This window comes from Rana temporaria, chromosome 1 (genome assembly GCF_905171775.1).
Source record: "Rana temporaria chromosome 1, aRanTem1.1, whole genome shotgun sequence".
Taxonomy (NCBI): Eukaryota; Metazoa; Chordata; class Amphibia; order Anura; family Ranidae; genus Rana; species Rana temporaria.
This window is the reverse complement of record NC_053489.1, coordinates 569273314-569298841: the sequence shown is the minus strand read 5'-3', so window position 1 is coordinate 569298841 and position 25528 is coordinate 569273314. Positions and strand designations below refer to the sequence as shown.

General features: G+C 42.2%; 1 protein-coding gene across 1 annotated transcript in view; it reads left to right on the top strand.

Annotated features, from left to right (window-relative positions):
- PDGFRL (platelet derived growth factor receptor like) overlaps positions 1-25528 on the top strand; it is a 155078-nt gene that overhangs the window by 95251 nt on the left and 34299 nt on the right. Inside the window, exon 3 of the mRNA XM_040334592.1 lies at positions 19136-19287. Coding sequence (XP_040190526.1) covers positions 19136-19287 — 152 coding nt within the window. The remainder of the gene's footprint in view (positions 1-19135; positions 19288-25528) is intronic.

The following is a 25528-nucleotide window of genomic DNA, read 5'->3' as shown; positions in this document are numbered from 1 at the left end:
TTCTGGTTCAGTTATTTTCTTCAAGAAGATCCAGTGTTCCATCAATTCAAAAATGCATTTGACTAGACTCTCCCAAAGTACAGACCTTAAAGCGGAGTTCCGTCTAAAAAAAATAAATTAAAAGTCAGCAGCTACAAATACTGCATCTGCTGTCTTTTAAAAGAAGGACACTTGCCTGTCCAGGGTGCCTGCAATGTCCTCACCCAAAGCCAATCTGTCCTTTCGGCTCCAGGTGCAGGCGCCGGCATTGCTAGTAAGGGAATCAGGAAGTAAACTTCACAGCCTGGTTCCCTACTGTGCATGCACGTTCTGAGTGGGCCCTTCTGTCTTCTGGGACCTGTGTGTCTCCCAGAAGACAGTGGGGGAGGCGGAGCAGGGGCCGGACATGGCATAGATCACCATGGAAGTGGGAGAAAATACCTGAATTTGCTCCCCCCCGAAAGGTGCCAAATGTAAAACTAGAGAGGGGGAGGAATCTGGACAACGGAAGTTCAATTCAATCAATTTATCATTTTTGTTGAAGAAAGGTTATATATCTAATTTCAGGGACTCTAGAGATTTAGGGTCATTGAGTAGGGTTTCCATTCAGTTTGCAGTTATACGAATTCCGGTTATGAGTTTAAATCTTTATATCTAAACTTATTGATGCATTATTGGATTGTATGATGGTATACCATAGAAGTACCAAGAAGGGTTATCCCATCAGTATGTGGCTCTCTGGGTAGTAGTTTCATCAAAGGTTTTAAGGCTCTTCTCTGTGGCAACATCTGAGTCATGGTAAGGGAGGCTCCATTAAAGTTATTTTGGAGTATGCTATAATGTTGTACATGACACAGGACATCTTGTGTTTTTTTTGGACAGCAATCCAAGTGTCCGATGCACTCTATCAAGGCTCAGCTCAGCTTTGATTGGTCTTTCCTATACTGAATGGTGTCAGGTAATTTGGTGTCCCTGGTAGCTTCAGATAGACCTCACCTCAGAAACACAAGTTGTGTTGAGAAGATGTAATTTCCTGGTCTTGTAATTTTTACATAAACAGGAGGAGGGTTCTGTGCCTTTTGGATTTTTGCTGTAATTGTTAAATCGCTTGTCTTTGTGAGAACTGGGTTGATTCAACATTCTTAAAGTGGAAGTAAACCCTCCTATCGTTTTCAGCCAAGGAAGCGGCCATATTGACCTCTGTTTAATCTGCAACTGCTATGATGCTGTACATGTGACCTGTTATGAAACCTGCCATTGGATGGTTTGACAGTTTGGTTGAGAGCACAAGCAAATGTGACAGCTAGCATTTCCGGCATGCCGGGAATGTTAACTGTTTTTTGTAACTATCAAATTTAAGGGTTTACTTCCACTTTAAGTTCTAGATATAAGGCATTTTAAATGAGTAAAGTATCTGAGTATCCCTGTTAAAAAAAAAGTATCTGAATAAAGGCCTACTAACAAACCAGAATCTTTGGCCAATCTGTGTGGGGCTATTTGGCTGTACTGTGGGCTTAAGGTGGTAAATACCGCTATTTTTAGCTGGTTTGTGTTGCGACCAGATAACTGTCAGCAGAAGTTTCCTTAGCCCATTTGTTCTTCATTGTGATGCTAAGAAGAAGTAGGTATACGCTTGTGGCAGAGATGAGTTCTACTGCTCACGTGTCAGGCTTTTGGAGTTGAAGCATTGATATTTATAATTTCACTGCCATCAGGGTATGGCCAAACATCAATTTCAAGTTAGGTTTAAAGAGATTTCATGGGAAAAAAAGTTACTGCGCTTATTCTGATTTAGCATGTGTGTAAAAGCCGCAACAAAAATGTTATACAACATTTAACAAAATAGACAAAGAAAAAAAGTTGCGCTAATAAACCTATTACCAAGATGCACTGAGACCAGCGCAAATAGTGCAAAGAAAGTGATGACAAACAGTGGTCAAACCGTGAGCATTAAATAAATAAATCCAGTGAGCAGTGATTAATTAACCATAATCCACCATAAAGTCCAAATAGTAAAAACAGATGGTCAATTTCAGTAGTCTCCCAGGTGTAAATGATCCCCAGCCTCCAAGAAAGGGTGATGATAGGAACACCTCCACCTCAATCACACGCTGCCTCTTACCGAAATTCTATGATCTCTTAATTACAGATCATGAACAGCATATACTGATGGTATCCTCAAAAGATGTCTTCAGAGAGGGACAATCACACTATTGAGTTTCCTCAAGCAATATACCAATGCGGGATGTACCGTGAAGAAAGGAAAACGTGCATAGCATAAGATCCTCAAAATGTAATAAATAATAAAAAGATGTACACTTCAAAGAACGAGCCGGCCGGCTCCTCGAACATGCAGCCCGTATCTTCCATGTCTGATCACTTGACGCGGTGACGTCAGAACGAGATTTCAAACAAACAACAAGAAGAGAGGCGCCTCTCAAGCCCCATACACACTATCAGTTTTCCTGCAGGTTTTTGTCTTCAGGTTTACCAAAACCATCTAATATGAGGTCAAACCTCAAGAGTTTCAATTTGTATGCAATCAGGCAGGCCCTTGCACTACATGGTTTTGGTAAACCTGAAGAGAAAAACCTGAAAGAAAACTGATAATGTGTATGGGGCTTAAGAGTAGACGTTGGATAAACACTTTAATTAGCATATAGTATATGCACTCACATTTAGGTGTGTAAAAACGAGCATATCAATTTCCAAATGAAGTCAGGGTGATCACTTCTACGACCTGCTTCCTGAATCCAAGCAGCTATGGCACTCGCTGGGCTGGTATCACTCCATCAGGTAGAAGCCGGCGTCTGGAGGAAATTGGCGTCAGACCGAGGCTTGAGAAGCAAAGCAGGGATGGCTGCAGGGAGATGGCGTCACCTGGTAATGGACGCGTCAACAACAGGTCTGACGCCGATTTCCTCCAGACGCCGGCTTCCACCTGATGTAGTGATACCAGCCCAGCGAATCCCGTAGCTGCTTGGATTCAGGAAGCAGGTCGTAGAAGTGGACACCCTGACTTCATTTGGAAATTGATATGCTCGTTATTACACACCTAAATGTGAGTGCATATACTATATGCTAATTAAAATGTTTATCCAACGTCTACTCTTAGAGGCGCCTCTCTTCTTGTTGTTTGTTTGCAGTCTGGAATCAGGTTTCTGTTCCCCATGATGGCAGCCCTCAGAGCCCCTGGGCACTGTGCTCCCATCCTTCCCACACTATAATTAGTTTTACATGGACTCTTAGAGACTTTGTCCTTATATTATTATTATTATTATTATTATATTATACAGGATTTATATAGCGCCAACAGTTTACGCAGCGCTTTACAACATCAGGGAAGACATTGTAGTTACAATACAATTTAATACAGGAATGATCAGAGGGCCTGTTATGATACCAAATGCTGCTAATTTGTAGAGGACAGGACTATTAGCTTCTTGTGCATATACCTGTATTTTTTGAAGAGATTTCACCCTACTTCCTGTCAGGAGAGGAATTCATGAAAATCTCACAAACAGAGATACAGACGATAACAGAAATACAAAACATTTAGTAGCGCGAGAATGGCAACAACTTACCCTATTTATTGACCTTTGAAAAAGTTACATGTCCAGTGATGTAATGCGTAAGGAGGAGCCATCAACCTCAGTGCTATGTGAGCAGGGACAGCTAAGTGAGGAGCTCTGTTATGTAACTCACCTTCCCTATTTTCAATCATATTGCGGGGCATGTGTGAGTGCAACTGTGTTTCTATTACACATATGTTGTTCCCAGTTCATTTATTTGCGCAATGAGTTTTGTCACTTTTCTTTTTGAGCAACACGGGTCTATGAAGGATTGAAAGTAATGAAGGTTTGAAAGCAATCCATCACTTCATTGGAGACTCTAATCCTGATCATCTGGGTATAGTTGTCCTCCTGATTTCTATTTTCACCAAGGAGTGGTGTCTGACTTTTTTTCTTTAAACATTAATAGATATTTGGAAACCACTTTTATTTATTTTCGGAACCACTTTATTTATTTATTTATTTATTTATTTATTTTAGTGGAGGTTCACTGGATATTAATATAATTGTCTACTTATTGGATCACTGTGCAATATTTAAGGTTGATGATAGCGCTTTATTAACCCTTACTTCTATTGTCTTTTTGTGATATCAGTACACAACACAATAATGGCAGCAATCATCATTTGATCATCTTATTTTTTTTTGGTTCACGTTTATTTGTTCACTTCAGCACTCTAGTAACTTTAACACTTATATAGGCTTTTGGAGTGGAAGCATTGATATTTATAATTTCGCTGCCATCAGGGTATGGCCAAACATCAATTTCAAGTTAGGTTTGAAGAGATTTCACCCTACTTCCTGTCAGGAGAGGAATTTAGGAAAATCTCACCAACAAGGATACAGACGATAACAGAAAAACAAAACATTTAGTAGCGCGAGAATGGCAACAACTTCCCCTATTTATTGCCCCGGTGTCACAAGGACAACAATTAGGAAAAAATCTCTCCTGGCAGAATTTATCTTGTCCTCATTCAGTCTTCATTTCACATACTTCACTCTTCCGTTTTTAAATAAAAAAATGGGGCTGGATTAGGCATTAAACTAGAACACTATATAAATATTAAAAGGAAAAGTATAAGCATCAAAAGGAAACTGTGATAAAGTTTTGCACAGTTTATGATTTTTAGGATTTAGGGGCCAGATTCACGTAGAATCGCGGCAGGGTGACGTATCGTAGATACGTTACACCGCCGCAAGTTTTCATCGCAAGTTTCACCTTAGTATTCTCTGACGTCTTACGCAAGAAGGAAAAATTTTTACATTTCGACGCAGGAATGACGGCCTTACTATTTATACAGCACATACGTGTGCTGTGTAAAGTTAGGGCACCTAAAACGACGACTAACTTTGCGACGGGAAACTAGACTAGCAGCGACGTAGCGAACGCGAAAAACCGTTGTGGATCGCCGTAACTACTAATTTGCATACCCAACGCTGGTTACGACGCAAACTCCCCCCAGCGGCGGCCGCGGTATTGCATCCTAAGATCCGACAGTGTAAAACAATTACACCTGTCGGATCTTAGGGCTAACTATGCGTAACTGATTCTATGAATCAGTCGCATAGTTAGGAAGACCCTAAAACAGAGATACGACGGCATATCAAGAAATACGCCGTCGTATCTCTTTTGTGAATCTGGGCCTAAGTTTGTATAATATGATTCATTTTATGTGTACACCGTAAATATACAGTGCTAGATTTGTTGTCATTCAATAAAACATAAATAGCATTTATTGCAGCTTATAATGTTTTAAACTGACTATTATAATAATTTCCCTTTGAAGGTAATTGTAACCTAAAGTCCTCCTTCCACAGTCAAAGAACCAGAATGACATTTCTGAACATGTCAGAGTATGTATAACCTGTGTGGAATTTATGTGCGCTGGCAGGAAGTGATGTCTTCAACATTACATCCTCATTACATAATGCTTGCATCCAGTAAATGGTTCTATTACCTATGATAACTATATACTGCCTTTCCTAATGCACAATAAATAGTTACAAAGTTTTTACTTTGTAACTACCTTTTTGCTTAACAGTATATCTTTACAGTGCCATTTTGTATTACTGTTTTGCTTTCTATGGTCAGGATTTACAGTCCATGTAAAAATAATATCTTCGTTTTTGGGGAATGCCAACCCAAATGGTTCAGCACATTCTTGGGACCATGGTTGACAGATGTTCTACTGCACATTGTTTAATTCTTTGAACAGTCTAGCAGAGATATCACCATTGTTAAGTATATAATAGGTGAAGGACTTCCACCAGGACCCCCAAGGGGCAAGTTAACAAAACTGAAATATTACTAAAAATATTTACTTATACTTTGTACTGCTCAACTCAAATGCTATGACTCTCTTCCTTAATAAGGGATCTTTTGCATTCTGCACTGCGAGTGAGTGAGTGAGTAACTTGTATAGCACTACAAATGCGAACAAAATCACCTCAAGGCGCTTATTTCCACCCGGTGTCATCCTTATCCTTCAGAAGAGGTGGGTCTTATGTTTTTTCCTGAAGGCCCGATGGTTTTCTTCCATGTGGATGTTTGTGGGAAGAGCGTTCCATAGGTGTGGTCCTTGGACTGAAAATCTTCGTTCTGCCTTCGATTTGTAGTGGGACTTGGGGATGTGGAGGAGGTTTTGGTTAGACGATCGGAGAATGCGATTGGAGGTGTAGTGTTTTATTTTCTCGCATAAGTATTGAGGAGCCTTTCCTTGTGTACATTTGTGGGTGAGGCAGAGGGTCTTGATTGTGACACGATCCTTTACGGTTAGCCAATGGAGGGTCCTCAGGGATGGGGTGATTGATTCCCAGGGTTTTTTCCCCATTACCATTTTGGCTGCCGTGTTCTGGATGACTTGTAGGTGTGAAATATCGTATTTAGGTAGTCCTAAGTAGAGGGAGTATGTGTAGTCGACTTGAGAATTGATGATTGTTCCCACTACTACGGTTGTGCATCCATCGACATCTCTGAGTCAAAGATGACTCAGAGGCTTTTGACTTTGGTGCTTGGGGTGATGATCTGTCCAAGGATGGTGGATGGTGTCCATGAGGTCCTAGCTTTAGTCTTTCGGTTTGCGTGGAGGAGAAGAAGTTCTGTTCCATTGAGTTTGAGGGAGCTCTCAGTCATCCAATCATCGATCAATGCAAGGCATTTTTCTAATCCGTGATATTGGTAATTTTTTTTAGTAATGTGAAAGTAAAGTTGAGTGTCAGGAGGAGTGGTAACACAGGTCCTGTTCGCTGATGATTTTGAGGAGTGGGCGGGGGTAGATGTTGAAAAGCACAGGTGACAGGCGGTGATCCTTGAGGGACTCCGCAAGAAATGGTGCGTGTTCCCGAGGTGAAGGATGCGAACCAGGGTAGGTCTAAGTCTGTGACTCCGGCTACTTCTTTAACCACTTCCTTACTGGGCACATATACCCCTTCCTGACCAGGTAAAATTTCAGCTTCCCGCACTGCGTCGCTTTAACTGACAATTGCGCGGTCATGCGACGTGGCTCCCAAACAAAATTCACGTCCTTTTTTCCCCACAAATAGAGCTTTATTTTGGTGGTATTTGATCACCTCTGCGGTTTTTATTTTTTGCGCTATAAACAAAAATAGAGCGACAATTTTGAAAAAAAAACAATATTTTTTACTTGTTACTATAATAAATTGCCCAATTTTTTTTAAAAAAATAATTTTTTCTCAGTCTAGGCGATACGTATTATTCTACATATTTTTGTTAAAAAAAAAAATCGCAAGAAGCGTCTGGTTTGCGCAAAAGTTATTGCGCTTACAAAATAGGGGACAGAATTATTTTTTTTTTATTATTTTTTTTTACTACTAATGGCGGCGATCAGCATTTTTTTTTCGTGACTGCGACATTATGGCGGAGACATCGGACACTTTTGACACATTTTTGGCGCCATTCCCATTTATACAGCGATCAGTGCAATAAATATGCACTAATTACTGTATAAATGTGACTGGCATTGAAGGGGTTAACACTAGGGGGTGAGGAAGGGGTTAATGTGTACCCTGAATTGTGTTACTAACTGTGGGGGAAGGGGGGTGACTGTGGGGGAAGGGGGGTGACTGGGGGAGGTGACCGATGCTGTGTCCCTATGTACAAGGGACACAGATCAGTCTCCTCTCTCCCCTGACAGGACGTGGAGCTCTGTGTTTACACACAGAGCTCCACGTCTTGTCCCTGTAGCCGCCGATCGCGAGTCCCTGGCGGACATCGCGGCCGCCAGGCACTCGCATCGGCATCTCAGCGATGCGGCGAGCGCGCGCCGCGGGCTGCGCGCGCAGGCCGTAAAAACACGGCCTCCCAGAGATGTAGAGCCACCCTGCGGCCGTACAAAGTCGTACGGCCGTCGGGAAGTGGTTAAGACGAATGAGTAGAGTTTTGTGATCTACTGTGTCTAATGCTGCACTGAGGTCCAGCAGCACCAGGAGACATGATTCTCCATCATCTGCTGCTTGGAGGGCGTCATCCCATTTTTTAAAAAGTGCCGTTCCTGTGCCATGGCCTGGGCGGAAGCCTGATTGTAGAGGGTCCAAGAGTTTGTGTGTGTCCAAATGGAGTTGTAGCTGTTGTACTACTGCTTTCTCAATAATCTTGGAGATGGTCTTAAGGCTTGTTATCGGTCTGCGTTGGTTTGGGTCTTTGGGGTCGAGGTTGGGTTTCTTTAAGAGGGGTTTGATTAAGCCTTGCTTTAGGGAGATCGGAACAATACCTTCTTTGAATGATTGATTTACAAGATGTGTTACGGTGGGTGCCAAGATATCGGCTCATTCTTTCAGGAGTTTTGTAGAAATGATGTCATCAGGTGATGTGCTGTCTCAGAGGCTTCTGATGATGTTTTTGGTGGTGTCGATGGTGATTGTAGAATATTTGTATTGATTTCCTTTTATTGCTTTGCATTTAGGTATGCTGTATAAAGTAATTTTATAATGTCATTATTACCTTATCAACATATGTCCCATCAGTCTCAAATCCATTGGTGTCTTGACAATTAGCAAAATAACTTCTTGGTCTTGGCTGGGTTCACACTAGTCCAGTGTAGCTGCTGAAAAGCGGACCAGGGAGAGGGGGAGGTGTAGGAGGAGGAGGAGAGAATTCCTGTTCACAACGGAACACACCTGCGAATCAGATGCGTTCCCATTGAAGATTACCTGCCTGCAATTCGCACCGCACTGCCTAGAAAATGCACACCTTTTTTGTGCAATGTGGAGCGCGGATGCAACGCACATATGTGAACCAAACCCATTAAAAAGAACATATTTTCAAATGTTCTGTGAATTGGATGCTGTGTAAGCCGCATTCAATTTGCATATGTGTGAACCCACCCTGAAAGTTATATATATATATATATATATATATATATATATATATATATATATATATATATATATATTTAAAGTGGAACTTCACATAAAATTGGAAGTTCTGTTTCCTCTTCTCTCTCCCATGTTTGTCATTAAGGTAAACATTATTTTTTCCGCGCACCTGTTTCTGGCAGGAAATCGTTCCCCCGCCCCCCACAACCTCCTGGGACATGTCACAGGTCCCAAGAGGCTGTGGGACCATTCATAGAGAACATCATGTCTTGCATATGCACATTGGAAAACCAGCTGTGAGCCAGCAGCAACTCACAGCCGGCTTCCCACACTTAGAACCTAACCCAAAAGATGACAGGGCTTCACAGCATCCTATGAAGCCACTCTTGCATGCAGGGACTAGCGATGTGTCACCCTACACTGTGTGCATTATTAGAAACACACAGCTCCATATCATGTGATGGTAAGGCACGCCTCTTCCTTTCTTCTCCCCTCCTTTCTCCAAGCTGATAGACTGACTGGAGACGGTACTGTCCACTATTAATTATTTCCTGTGAAGCCAGCACCATTGAAAATTGTAAATTAAAAGCGCTGGGGTAAGAATTTTAACAAATAATTTACTGAGGAATGTTGATTTAATTGTGCTCAATGTGTAAAGCTAAAAAATGCTGATAGTTTAATACTACTTTATCCATTCCAGTGTTTGATGTACGGATCACCTGTTTACTGAACACTCCCATTAAGTGACAATTTTCCTATTACTGTCTATGAGGCAAGCCTGTATCTGTTTGATTATATATATTTCCTTTTGCTCAGTCAGCAAAAATGGGTGGACAACTGGATCAACTTTGAATCCTTAATGCACTAACCTCTTTTTTTGTATGTGAAAGAGTGATATGATACAAATCTTGTTGCAAGTCTTGGGGCTGAAAAACCTTGTCCTGTAATTCAAAACTGAAATTCATGTGCAAACATTCCCATCTCTAAACCTCAGAGAGACATAATGCAACAGTAAAGGTCCCTGCTGTCGTCCAATGTGCCAAATGGCATAAAGAAGAAATCACTTTCTCACAAATGGTTTGGATTTGCCCCCAAGTTGCAATGTTCTGGGATTGAATACATTTTTTTTTATTAATGCTTGTAAACTGGTGAATTCTCTGCTCAAAATTAATGCCAAAACAATATTCCTAGGGCTCAATCTATGAGCTTATTTACATAAACATAACGTGAAACTGCTTGAAAAAGGTTCCTGCTAAAGTGGAAACAACCATCCTCACCAACCCAAAAAGAATGGATTTTTCCAATAAACGTATACCTTCTCCAATATAAGCAATCAAGTCTGAGTGGAAGACAGTGCTGTACTCTTTCCGCTTGAGTCTGCCTAGCTGCAAATTACTCTGTGGAGGGTATAGGTTGAATTGTTTCCAATGGGTTGTATCCCAATTGTAGGTGGAAGGTGATAGAGAGGTGATTATAAAAATACAAACTATTTCACTGTTCACTATTTCAGAAACTGCTGGCAAAAATGGCATCATTGGTTTGAGAGTAGAGCTGGGTGAACAGTTCGAGCAGGGCAAAAGTTTGGCCTGAACATTGCCTGTTCGGTGAACACCTGAGTTTGTGGGCGCTCAACGGGATGTTTGCCCCCCAAAAAGGGCCCCACAATGCAATGCGGGCTACATAGTGCATAGCTGGTTGTTAAGGAGCAGGCCGAGAAGCTGGCTGTTGCGTCCTTGATAATGGATCAGCTGTCAACGGGCTTCCACACTGACAGCTGAATGAATAAAAACATTGCTGGCAATAGGAAAAGTGAAAAAAACAAAACGGCATGGGGGTCCTCCCAATCCATACCAGGCCCTTTGGGTATCGATTTTTGGGGAACCTCATGCCTCAACCCTGGATGGTGGTTGTGGAGGTCTGCAGGCAGGGGGCTTATTCACTCATTCACCCAAAAAAGTGTAATCTGGTGGCACCGCCCCTTACCTATTTAAGAACTTACAAACAGTGGAGCATACATTCAGCGGTTAGCCTTCGTCATGGGTGGAGCGATTTCTTTTTTTCTGGTCCAGGGGTGCGGCGGACGTTATGATTGACGATGGATTTACATCAGGGGGCATTGTTTTTTTTGTTTTTTTTTTAAAGGAATTGTCAAAAACTGCCTCCTGTCTTTATTTTTGACACTTTTTTTGGTGAATGAGTAGGGGTACAATTTACCAGGATCTTGGAATCCAAATTCCGATAACTCCCTGCCCGCAGACTTCCACAACCACTGCCCTGATTGTCTGGAAGAGGCCCTTGTCCCCATTAACAAAGCACCTCCCCTATGTTAAAGTGACCTGGTATGGCTCAGGAAGGGAGGCGCTCGCTCTTAGTTACTACCTTACCAAAAATAACTGGAGGGAATGTTCCATGTCACCCTTGACAAATAATGCAAGGCTATTAGACTCCACCTTGTTGAGATCAATTGTATTTTTATATACACTGTGTTGTTTGCATTCTTACACCAATGTTAATAAAAGAGATTTGTTAAAAAACAAAGACTTGTGCTGTTACAGCTGATATTTGTGTGCCATTCAGATAAAGACAAAGTATAATTTGGCTTCAACAGCTGATATGAGCAGAGACACACAAACTGCCAGGGGACCCGCATGATATGGAATTATAATATTTTAGTAAACTAGCCATATTATATCTATTATTTATATGCCTTTTTTAAATTAAAAATGTATAGATACAAAACTCTTTTAAACAGTGTAATAGTGTTATTTGTAATATAATATATTGGTTATATTATACATAAAAATCTGTATTTTAATAGGTTAGCTAAAACATTCACGTGCAGTTTGAGCACTGGTGATTTTATTAATTTATGTTTAAACTGCCCAAAGTAAAAGACCCCACATAGAATTCTTTCATGTTTAATTGATTTTTTTTTAGCTTCATTGATATGAGAGTGATACATCTAAATGTCTATTTTAATTAGACCAGAGGGATCTTGTGCTAATCTTTGGAGTAATATCAACTGAACTTAGATGGTGTTGTTACACAGATAAATATGTATCACGTGTTCTACTCTTCCAATAGTTTTCTAAACATATATATTAATGGGATCGTTTTGCTAATAACTTTAGCTGTGGGGTTTCAATATACTCCATAAGACCCGGTTCACACTGGGGCGACTTGTCAGGCGACTCAGCCACCTGACAAGTCGCGTCCCATTCTATTCACCAGAACCGTTCTAATAGGAGCGACGCAAGTCGCTCCGACTTAGAAAAAGGTTCTTGTACGACTTCGGGGGCGACTTGCATTCTATAGAGAAGTCATTTTGCAAGTCGCCTCTGAAGTCGTCTTCAGGACGACTTGCCGAGTCGCCCCCGAAGTCGTGCCCGCCCCAGTCTGAAACAGCTCAGTATATGTCAAGTTATTTTTTTTATTTGCTTTGGATATGGATGTGGTTCAAGGTTACCGCTACTATGGGTTTACATAGAATGCACAGGATTTGCAAATTTTCCAATTTGCAAACTTTTGGCCGAAAAGTTTGCTGGCTCGCAGCAGAAGTAAGGAACAACCAAAAATGTAGTGCAAGCCTTTGCCCCTGGTCTATGAGTCCTAAACAACCAATAATTTGAAGGGATTAGTAACCCAGTCTTCCTATAAAAGACTGGGTTTGCAGCAGCCTAAGGCCCCTTTCACACTGAGGAGTTATTCAGGCGGTACAGCGCTAAAATAGCGCTGCTATACCACCTGAAAAACTCCTGGACTGCATACTCAATGTGAAAGCCTGAGGGCTTTCACACTGAGGTGATGCGCTGAAAAAAATCTCCTGTCAGCAGCATCTTTGGAGCGGTGAGAGGAGCGGCATGTATACCGCTCCTTCACCGCTCCTTTCCATTTAAAACAATGGGAACCACTGCAATACCGCCCGCAATGTGCCTCTGCAGAGGCGCATTGTGGGCGGTATTAACCCTTTATCGTCCGCTAGCGGGGGTTAATACCGCACCGCTATCGGCCGAATCCCGCGGCAAATCCGACGATATAGCGCCGCTATTGTTAGCGGCGCTATACCGCCACCGCGGCTCCCGCCCCAGTGTGAAAGGGGCCTTATTGTCAATGTGTGTTGGGGCTGTTAGGGAAAGCTGACAATTCTGTGTATAAAGATATCATGTTTTTATAATTTATTTAATCATGTATTGAATTTTATTTAAACTGTGCTGTCTCCCTTTATAAAGTAAAGCATTGGGCAAACTGTTGATGCTATATAAATCCTGTGTAGTAATAATAGTAATTTATTTTGACATTAGTACATACAGGTATCTCCCATGACAGTACCTGACTCACTGCATGTTTATTTCACAATAAGGGATCCTTTCAGATGGAGCGCAATCCATCCAAGTGCATCCGCTTGCTCAGCGGGGATCTCTCTGCTGATCCCTGCTGAGCAGGCGGATGACAGGTCTGTATCCGCTCCGATATGCAGAGTGGACACAGACACAATCCACTGTTCTCTATGGGATGGTCGGATAGAAACGGATCAGCTGTTCATTTCCATCCAAATGTCTTTAGATCCGCCAGATACAGTAGATGGGGAACGGATCCTCATCTGTTTGTTTTTAGCAGACTGTATCGGATGCCGGCAGGTGATGGCGCCGCCCCATAGAGAACAATAGGTGATCTGATCGGGTCTGCCTAAAAAATAACACAGGCAGACCAGAAAGGTCCTCTGGTGTGAAAGGGGTCTTACCCCTCTTTTAGCCCTACTAGTAGCTAAAACTGGATAACAAGATTTGCCACATATAGACTTCAATGGGTTTCACTGCAAAAGTTGTAAACTTCAACCAACATTCCCAAAACTGTTTGTGAGCTGAATAAAATCAGGGAGATTAGCTACTCCCTAATCTCTGCTATTTACTGCTGTATGAGGCTTGCTTTAAGAAATTTCCCCCACTTTCTGTTCCAGTGACACCGGTTTTACCAAACAGGGAAAATTTGCAATAGGAAAGCAGAAATAAAAACCTTGTGGGTCTCTAGCCTTCGTAAAACAAAAGTGCAGCGCTAATAAATTCTGGTCACTGATGGTAAACACAAATAATGAATATACAAAGATGTAAATAAAGTCCATGTGAGAGCCTGGGAAGCTCGTAATGCTGGGCGAATAATTGAAACACACCAGTGTATAAATGAATTCACAGTCCAACGAAAAAGTGACAGGTGGATGTAAAAACGTCAAGTATACAGTTGCCTGATGGGATCATCATCACAAAACATCAACTGGAAAGGTAAGTAAATGTATACTCTTACCGAAAGGTGTGGACTCCACTGTTAGTATTAACAGCAAGTCTAAAAGGCGTGGTGGTCTCAGCGGACCTGGATCTCTGCATTGATGGCCCCTCCGGGCGGCGATGGTTGCATGAATCCAATGAGACGAATACCACCAATCATGGGGACCGGATGGATGCAACTTCCAATGCAGATCGTATGGGAAGCCCCGATGGATTTGTAGGGCAAGGATAAACACAGCCGAAACGTGTCGGGTCCGCTTTTACAGCACCCTATACTGCTTTTATTTCTTTGCACGTGTTTGTATGACTTTTATATTCAAATACAACCTGTCATGGTTTAATTTGACCTGCACCATTTGGAGCACTCTTTTTCTTTTTTCTTCCATTTCTTCCGGCACAGATGATTAAAATGGGACAGAAGCAATACAGGAACTTGATATAGTGCTCCAAAAAGTGGTAATAAACCTAGGGGCAGATCCACGTAGCACGGCACATTCCTCCGTCCGGCATAGCGTATCTCTGATACGCTACGCCGCCGTAACTTACAGGTTTTTTTTTGTATCCTGAAAGAATTTCCGCCGTAAGTTACGGCGGCGTAGCGTAACTTAGGCGGCGTAAGGGCGCGCAATTCTAATGGATGTGATGGGGGCGTGTTTTATGTAAATACGTCTTGACCCGACGTAAATGACGTTTTTTTTCAACTGCGCATGCACCGTCCGTGGGGGTATCCCAGTGTGCATGCTCGAAATTAAACCGGAACAAGCCAATGCTTACGACGGTGATGTCATTCTACGCAAAGCCCTATTCGCGAACGACTTACGCAAACGACGTAACATTTTTAAAATTCAACGCGGGAACGACGGCCATACTTAACATAGGATACGCCTCATATAGCAGGGGTAACTATACGCCGAAAAAAGCCTTACGGAAACAACGTAAAAAAATGCGCCGGACGTACGTTCACGGATCACCGTATCTAGCTAATTTGCATACTCGATGCGGAATTCGACGGAAACGCCACCTAGCGGCCAGCGTAAATATGCACCTACGATCCGACGGCGTGCTAAGACGTACACCTGTCGGATCAAGCCCAGATTCAGTCATATCTTGTTTTGTGGATACAAAACACAGATACGATGGGGCATTTTAAAAATTACGCGGCGTATCCATAGATACGCCGGCGTAATTCGTTTGTGGATCTGGCCCTTAGTTTTTTACTTGTACCGACAGGAAAGCCTATAATAATGCTTACCTGTAGGTACAGTGAATACATCCTAAACTTGCACTGTTTAGGAGATATTTAGAGTGCATGCAGCTGGTGACATCACGTGCGCATGGTATGCTGGACCTTCAGAGCCCATGCCAAAAATGGCGTCTCCCATGTGAGGTCATCGCAGCGTGGCCACTCATGTAGCTGGAGGCTGTGAACCTGGAAGGAAGACCGGTTGAAGATGGAAGAGGAAAAACCTCTCAGTGGTTAAAGCATGCCGCTGGAAGGCTTCGTTGTAAGGTAAGTTTAGCGCAATGTGCTAGTATGCGATGCATTTGTCTTAATTTGAAGATATTGATGCACTTCTCTTAAAGGTAATTTCAAAGTTTGTAAAAAATTACTCATCCGTATGAGCCATCTTTCAACTACCTCCTTTTGGAGAATTAGAATTGTGGCATTAAATCTTTTGTCATTTCATTGTCCCCAATCTGTGTTTTTATATCATGTACTATATTGTATCATTTTGAACTAATCGATTAATCGACAACTAATGGATTATGAAATTAATCGATTAATCGGCCAGTAACATATTGGGGTTAAAAAAACTAAAATTAGCCCTTTATAGTACAAAAAAAGCAAATCACTACTGTAAATATTACTTTCACTGTCCCACAGTAAAAAAATTAACCCCTTACGATAGCGATTATTTGCTCATTTTGTACTTATTTTTGTTTTTTTTAACCCCCATTATGTTACTAAACATCTCAGGCCTTGGTCACACCTCTGTGTTTTGGTGCTTTTTGCAGAAACACACTACAGTTCATTTACATGTTTTCCTATGGGACACGTTCACATCCATGATTTTTTTTCAGCTGCTGTGTATTTGGAAAGGACAAGGACTTTTTAACGCAAAACGGTGCTATTTTGTTTTTTTTGCTTTAATATACTTCAATGGAGAAGCTGCAGAAAAGCATGTAATGTGTTTTTGCGGCAATTTGTGTTTTGTAATCTGCCCAACAACAAATTGCCGCAAAAAATGTTTAAAATGCAAAAATTTTATTTTTTTAAGGCTATTATCTGATTAATCGAAACAATAATCGGCCAACAAATCGATTATGAAAATAATCGTTAGTTGTAGCCCTAGAATTTTTCTATTTTCCTATATAATAAATGATGTTCTATATAATTTTTTGATTATTATTGTTTCCCATACAATCCCAACCCTAGAGGTTATTCACATTTTTTATAATCAATGAGGGATGATGGCAACTTCATGTTCATGTGCATAAGCTGTTTTTTTCATTTCAAAGTTTGTTGTAGTGAACAAAATGGAAGAATTTTATTAAGGGTGAAAAAAACTGTTTCATTTTCTGCTGTTTAAAGAGTTACCATTACTTTGTGTCTTGTAAAACCTTGTCATCGGGACTGAGCCCCATATAGTAGTTGAAACCCAACAAGAGTTCCAAGCTTTGCCTACTCAATTGAAAAAAGTTGTTGGCTGGAAATACAGTTTATGTTTTAATTAGGGCTGTGCAAATTAACTTTTAATTAATCGATTAATCTTAAATTTTTTGATCGATCAAAATCTTTTTGATCGATTAAAATTCTTTTGATTGGTACTCACCTCTCCGCCGGCTTCTGGGCCTACAGGAAGGTCCGTCGGAGATCCTGTAATGTCACGGACACCGGCGGGGCTTGCCGTGTCCATCTGAAGGGCTCCTTTGCTGTGCCTTTATATCTGCATGCCAGCGTGACCTCACTATCTGCCACACGCAAGGGCTGTTACACTTCCCTCTATCAACCTTGGATTCTACAACCATCCACTGGGAGTTGTGATAGTTCCCTTCATGGGACATCTACATACCGACGGACTGATGTTAACCTCTCCTCATCTGTATTCAGCAGTGGTATCGTTGTACACATTTTTATACCAGTATCATACTTAGCTACATGTTTTTACAACTGTTTTTGGTACCGTTTGGTATTACTCGCACCATTTTTACAGTTTATGTAGCTACGTCGATTTTATCTCCAGTGCAATATTTATTTGGTTACCTACTTGAAGACTATAAAAGTTTTAATGCTATTCCCATCGAGCGCTGGCCTTTGTGTGTTTTTTTATCCTGCTATCCATTTTTCCAGTGGTTGGTAGCTGCACTGGGAATCAGCCTGCAAGGAGGAGATCAGCTAAAAGTAGTTGGATCTGTATGTGCGTTATAATTAATCAAAATTAGTCGATTAATCGATTTTAAAAAAAAACGATTAATCGAACAGAAAAATTTTGATCAGTAACAGCCCTAGTTTTAATATACTGTACATGAACTTGTAGGTGCAAAAAAAATGAATATTAAAAATGTACAATATTTTTTTTTGTGCATGTTTTATGTGTCCAAACTGTGCAAATATCAAAACATTTTTGTGTTACGAGGAAATAGGAAATTCAGCAAAAAAATGCATGACTTCAATTTTTTGTTGTGGTTGGAGATTTTTCCCTTATTTCCTGTCTGGTGAAACCATTGTCACTGGGACAGTAAAAGTCTCTCTAAGAAAAGCAAAGGTAGCAGTAAAAATTGACAGGGGGTTAATCTGTTTATACTCTATGCAAAACAAAACAAAAGGGCACACTTCAAGGTAATTAAACAATCATATTCAATACAAAAGCACATCCTGATACCTGAAAGCAGAAAATGTCTGTGTATGCCAAACTTTATGCATGATCCTATTAAACAGGTGGCTGTCCATAAAATGAAAACTGACCACAGAGTTACAACAATTGCACTGCCATTAGCAGGCATCTGCCGATGGCACGACCTGCTAACCATTGCACATCTGCTGATGACACCTGTCAGTTGCAGCATAGTACAAGGCACCCAGGTCAACCATGACCATTCTTAAGCCCCATACACACGGGAGGATTTATCCGCGGATACGGTCCAGCGGACCGTTTCCGCGGATAAATCCTCTCAAGGATTTCAGCAGATTTTAATGTGATGGAGTGTACTCACCATCGCATTGAAATCCGCGCCGAAATCCTCTGGCGATGACGTGTCGCGCCGTCGCCGCGATTATGACGCGGCGACGTGCGCGACGCTGTCATATAAGGAATTCCACGCATGCGTCGAATCATTACGACGCATGCGGGGGATCCCTTCGGACGGATGGATCCGGTGAGTCTATACAGACCAGCGGATCCATCCGTTGGGATGGATTCCAGCAGATAGATTTGTTTGGCATGTCAGCAAATAGTCGATCTGCTGGAATCCATCCCAGGGGAGAAATATCCGCGGAAACAGATCCACTGGAGTGTACACACCATAGGATCTATCCGCTGAAACCCATTTGCTGGGATTTTTCAGCGGATGGATTCTATCGTGTGTATGGGGCCTTATAAACACTTCTGGACCTAGCAAATCACCCTATATTGTGCCTAGCGGATAGTCGGGGATTGATATTAGTTCATTACAACTTCATCCAGATTCCTCACCACTTTTTAATGTCTAAGGACAATATGGCTTCCACCAAGTTGAAGTTTATTAGCTTTGTACGTCTCTTTTATGTCTAAATGCCTAATAAAATTTGTCACTGAAACTACAAATTTTTGTGTAATTTTCTGAATGTTATGTGACAATATAAAGAATAAAAAAAATAAAATAATTAAGAGTAGTATCGCAGTACTGTTTATAAGATGCCTGTTGGCCTTTATGGCAGATATGAATGTCACCCACAGCTGAACAGTGCTCTCTTCTTTGTTGTCTTTCCAGCATCAAACAGCTTGACAGATATGGACAGCTGATTCTGATAAACTCCTCTGCAACGGACACTGGGGAGTTCACCTGCTGGTCTCAGCTCTGTGACAGATTGGGCTGCAAGAAGGATGAATCCAAAACTGGCTCTACGTACATTTTTTTCACAGGTAGCCAAGTCTAAGTATATAGGGTTACCTATTGCATGTCACTTTTCTATGTCTTACAAAAGGACACATAGGTAAACATCTAAAACAGATATAACATTCGTACATATTGCAGTTAGCAGTGAACCAGGTCTTCTGACATCACTGCAAGGTACTCAATACTATTGAAGTAACATTATTTACAACCATTATATATATAAGGGCTCAAAATTTCAAGCCCTGAGCTTCTAGCCAGGCCTCAAGTGTTACTCGCCACCAGTTGCCTCACCTAACCCATACACTGCCCCACCCCTAATTCCGCCCCTAAAAACGCCCTTGTAGATTATCTCTTGAAATGTCACTGTTGAATGTTTTATGCCGAATCAAGTTACACAATTAAATATTACCAACAAAAACTTTAACAAAATGGGACAGGGCACTGAGGCAGACCAGAGGGACAGGGCACTGGGGCAAACCAGAGGGACATGGTACTGGGGCAAACCAGAGGGACATGGCACTGGGGCAAACCAGAGGGACATGGCACTGAGGCAAACCAGAGGGACATGGCACTGAGGCAAACCAGAGGGACATGGCACTGGGGCAAACCAGAGGGACATGGCACTGGGGCAAACCAGAGGGATATGGCACTGAGGCAAACCAGAGGGACATGGACTTTTTTACTTCTGCAAATATTGCTCTCCCTCTTCTTATTTACAAGACTCCCTCCTCCTCCTCTGCCTTCTCTCTAGAACCAGGTCTTTCCCCCCATTCTCTTGCTGTCTCCTCTGCAACCCCCACCCATCCTCCTCTCTCTCTCCCTCTCCTATTCTACTCACTCTCATAATCAGGAGCCCCTGTGTGCGGCTCCACACTTGCATGTCCCCACTTCCCCCTTTCATTGTCGAGCAGTGAGGAGAGGAGCTGCAGCACAGCGGGAGGGAGTACATTCCAGCACCGAGATTCACACACCTGCATAGCCATTGACACCATAGCACAGCGCACACTGACACCGCACAGCATACTGCCGCTCTCTTGTCAGGGCAACTCTTGGTGAGCGCTGTGCTGCACTGCCTACCTGGGACACCCAGAGTGGTGATAATCGCAGTCCTCCAGCTCACTTGTTCCTTCCTGCTCTCTGCTCTCCAGCTACATTGGTCAGGTTGGGAAGCCAGACTCAGAGAGGTCATACTATCAGGTCCTGTGTACTGCTCTGCATGTGGGCGGCTCACCCGACTACTTTTCCTGGGCACGCACCTTTCCTCTTCGGCCGCCAATCACAGCGTGGCTCTAAGTGTAGGCACAGATTGGACTGTTGGTCATGCAGAACTGTTATCGCTCGCCCCCAGCTTAAATCCACTCGCCAAATGCTAGCAGGCGAGTGGAAATTTTGAGGGCTGTAATATATAGTATATATTGTACTGTACTGTAAAACACTGTAGTGTTTATTGCTGTGGCCAAGTACAATTTGGGTTTGGCCAGGTTGGGTTTAAGGTTAGGTTAAGGGTTAGTACCTTAACCACTTAACCACCGGACCATATTGCTGCCCAAAGACCAGAGTACTTTTTGCGATTCGGGACTGCGTCGCTTTAACAGACAATTGCGCGGTCGTGCGACGTGGCTCCCAAACAAAATTGGCGTCCTTTTTTTCCCACAAATAGAGCTTTCTTTTGGTGGTATTTGATCACCTCTGCGGTTTTTAGTTTTTGCGCTATAAACAAAAATAGAGAAAAATAGATATTTTTTACATTTTGCTATAATAAATATCCCCCAAAAATATATGAAAAAACAATTTTTTCCTCAGTTTAGGCCGATACGTTTTCTTCTACATATTTTTCGTAAAAAAAAATCGCAATAAGCGTTTATTGATTGGTTTGCGCAAAAGTTATAGAAAAGGGGGGTATTTTTATGTCATTTTTATTATATTTTTTTTTACTAGTAATGGCGGCGATCAGCGATTTTTTTTTCGGTATTGCGACATTATGGCGGACACTTCGGACACTTTTGACACATTTTTGGGACCATTGGCATTTTTATAGCGATCAGTGCTATAAAAATGCATTGGATTACTATAAAAATGCCACTGGCAGTGAAGGGGTTAACACTAGGGGACGGGGAAGGGGTTAAGTATGCCTGGGTGTGTTCTTACTGTGGGGGGGGTGGCCTCACTAGGGGAAACACTGATCCTCTGTTCATACATTGTATGAACCGAAGATCAGCATTTCCCCTGCTGACAGGACCGGGAGCTGTGTGTTTACACACACAGCTCCCGGTCCCCGCTCTGTAACGAGCGATCGCGTGTGCCCGGCGGCGATCGCGCCCGCCGGGCACACGCACGGGAGTCGGGGGCGAGCGGGGGGCGCGCGCGCCCCTAGTGGCGGCTGGGAGAGAGGACGTTATACTACGTGCTCTCGCCCAGCCGAGCCAACTTGCCGACGTAGAACGGCGGTGGGCGGTCGGCTAGTGGTTAAAGTTTGGGTCGGATTAATTAATTATTTGGGTGGTATAATTAATGTTCCAGATTGATTTACATAAATATTTATTAGGGCCAGAACTGTTTTTCTTCTCATGCAAATCAACAGGAAGACAAAAGTATCTCTAAGCTAGTCATAAAGAAGTTAAGTAGAATTTCTAATGCATGCTGAACGCAACTGAAAGCATGCTGCACTGTGCACCTGCACTAATCCTTCAATACACACACACAGTAAAAGTTACTGGTGTCAAAAAATGTCCTGTACTAAAACTTCTGATGATAAAACTACTGCTCCAGTGCAAATACAACAGTTTGACAAGACAAAAACTAACATACTGCAATAAAATATACTTAGGCCCTGTACACAGGGCCGGGAATCCCATCAGGAAAACAACGTTGGTTTTCCTGACAGGATTCCTAGCAAGCTTGTCTTGCAAAGCCGTGCATACAGACGGCCATTGAGAAGAACGCTGTTCTTTTGAATGGCAAGAACACGGTGACGTCATCGACTACGATGAGCCGGCGCTCATCACATTCGATGACATCGCCGCCATCTTAATACACCCCACACTAAACTTGTATGCTACCGCGCATGCGTCGAACTCTTATCGAGCACACACGGGTTTAGCATACAGACGACTGGTTTTCTTGGCAGGAAACACTGCCGGGAAACCCAACGAGGAAATAGAGAGTGGGTTCTCTATTTTCTCGTCGGGATGGGATAACGGCTAGGGAGCATACACACGGCCGGGATTCCCGGCCAAATCCTCTCCTGGCAGTTTTTCTGCCGGGAAAACAGGTCGTGTGTACGAGGCTTTAGTGTGCTTTTTCCAGACCCATCTTATTGATTTCTAAAATTGCATAACTACATTATGCCATAATGCAAATCCGTTTTGAGGCCTTTAGTTTAGAGTACCCACATTTCAAGGTGGTGTGTAGAGACTAGTGAAAATAGTAATGTCTTTACAGATACAAAGTTTTCCACGTTAAGATGGGAAGATTAACCACTTAAGGACCAAGCCTCTTTTTGAGATTTGTTGTTTACAAATTAAAATCATTTTTTTTGCTAGAAAATTACTTAGAACTCCCAAACATTATATATATATATATATATATATATATATATATATATATATATATATATATATATATAATAATTATTTTTTAACACCCTAGAGAATAAAATGCTGGTCGTTGCAATACTTTATGTCACACCGTATTTGCGCAGCGGTCTTACAAGCGCACGTTTTTTTGGGGGGAAAAAATACACTTTTTTGACTTAAAAAATAAGGCGGCAGTAAAGTTAGCCCATTTTTTTTTTATTGTGAAAGATAATGTTAAGCCGAGTAAATTCATACCCAACATGTCACGCTTCAAAATTGCGCCCGCTCGTGGAATGGCGACAAAAATTTACCCTTAAAAATCTCCAAAGGTGAGGTTTAATAATGTCTACAGGTACATGTTTAGAGTTACAGAACGATTCTAGTGCCAAAATTATTGATCTCGTTCTAACGATCGTGATGATGCCTCACATGTGTGGTTTGAACATCGTTTTCATATCCGCATTCTGCGAGCGAGCTTTACTTTTTTTTTTTCTTATTCATTTAACTTTTTTTGTACTGTCCTTTTAAACTAATAAGATCCCTTGTAATAAAAACAAAGCATGACAGGACCTCTTAAATATGAGATCTGGTTTCAAAAAGACCTCAGATCTCATATTTACACTAAAATGCTATAAAAAAAATGCTTCCACCATTCAATGCTATGGAGCTGAGTGGGGCCATCTTACTTGGCTCCAGGCTGTGGACGTGACAGGACCCGATCGTCTCCGTCGATACCGGCGGCTCCGGAGATGACCGGAGCGTGATGGGAGGGGCCTCTCCCGACCCCTGATAAAAGTGATCTTGCGGCGAATCTGCTGCTGAGACCATTTTTAGCTAAACGCGGACCTCCCCCTGAAGAAGAGGATACTGGGGTTATGGCAGCAGATCCTCTTTAAACAGCCGCCATATAATGACTGGGTGTGGTCCGTAAGTGGTTAATTCCATAATTATGAAATGTATCTTTTATATAATACACATACAATTCTTGTGTATTAGGTAGGACATACTGTATATATTCTACAATAAACTCAAAGGGCAGGGAGGTTTTTAAGGTTTGGACTAAATAAATAATGTCCTTTACTAACATAGGGATTTCTCCTAGCTGTATTTGCATCTTACAATGTATGTAAAAGCACTGCGTAAATTGTTGGGGCTATATACGGTAAGTACCTGTAAGGCCTTGTACACACGGGCAAACATGTCCGCTAAAAACGGTCCGCCGTACCGTTTTCAGCGGACATGCCCGCCCGGAGATTTCTGTATGATGGCTGTACACACCATCATACAGAAATGAGAGACAATCCGCGCGGACAGACAGCGCGGTGACGTGTTTGCGCCGTCGCGGCGACGTGCACGACGCTGAAAGGTCAATGCTTCCACGCATGCGTCAAAGTAATTCGACGCATGCGAGGGATGGCGGCCGCTCGGACATGTACGGTAAGTCTGTACAGACTACCGAACATGTCCGACGGACAGGATTCCAGCGGGCATGTCTAGAAGCAAGTTTCCGCTCGAAAACGGTCTGGCGGGCAAATGTACGCTGGAATCCTGTCTGATCGGCCGTACACACGACCGAACATGTCTGCTGAAACTGGTCCGTGGACCAGTTTCAGCAGACATGTTCGGTCGTGTGTACAGGGCCTAATAAATAAATAAATCTTACTTGGGCAGCAATTATTTAGCTTGTTGTTGCTGATATAACCTACATACAATGTCCAAGACAGACCACAGGTTGGTCTTATCAAACAATCAGATGAGAAAAGAAGGGTGCTTTTCTAAATGTTTAGTCTAGCAGATCTTATGCCGCGTACACACGATCATTTTTCGGCTTGTAAAAAACAACGTTTTTCAGCCTCTAGAAGAAATTTTTTTTCCCAACTTCATCATTAAAACGACATTGCCCACACACGATCGTTAAAAAAAATGCTCTAGCAAAGCGCAGTGACGTACAACACGTACGACAGCACTATAAAGGGGAAGTTCCATTCGGATGACGCCACCCTTTGGGCTGCTTTAGCAGATTTTGTGTTAGTAAAAGATGATTCACGCTTTTCCTTCTGTTACAGCGTGATGAATGTGCCTACTCCATTACGAACGGTAGTTTTACCAGAACGAGCGCTCCCATCTCATAACTTGCTTCTGAGCATGCGCAGGTTTTTCACGTCGTTAAAGCCCACGCACGATTATTTTTTTACAACCCGAAAAACTGCATAGTTTAAAACGTCGTGAAAAAATAGAGCATATACAATTTTTTTTTGTCGTTTTTCAGAACCCGAAAAATGCTGTGAAGCCCACACACAATCGTTTTAAATGACATTTTTAAAAAAGCCGAAAAATGATCGTGTGTACGCGGCATTAGACATTTCTGATCTACAACTCACACTAAGCCAATGCTCTCGGAAATAATGCTTAAGGCCAGGGGTAGGTCCAGTCCAGGAGGTCCAGTCAGCAAAATGTTCTTCCAGCAGAGGTCCGAATCACGCTCTTAAATTGTACTTCTGCGCATTGGCAAACGCAATGCGTTTTTTGCAAGTGTCAAACCACATGGTGCCGCAGCACCATATAGCTTGGTAAAGTGCAATTTAAGGCAGCCCAAAGAAATGATTGGGCTGCCTCCACGCAGAACAAAGGACACAATAATGTGAATCTAGCCTCAAATCCTTCACATTACAATTCTATTATTACATTAGTG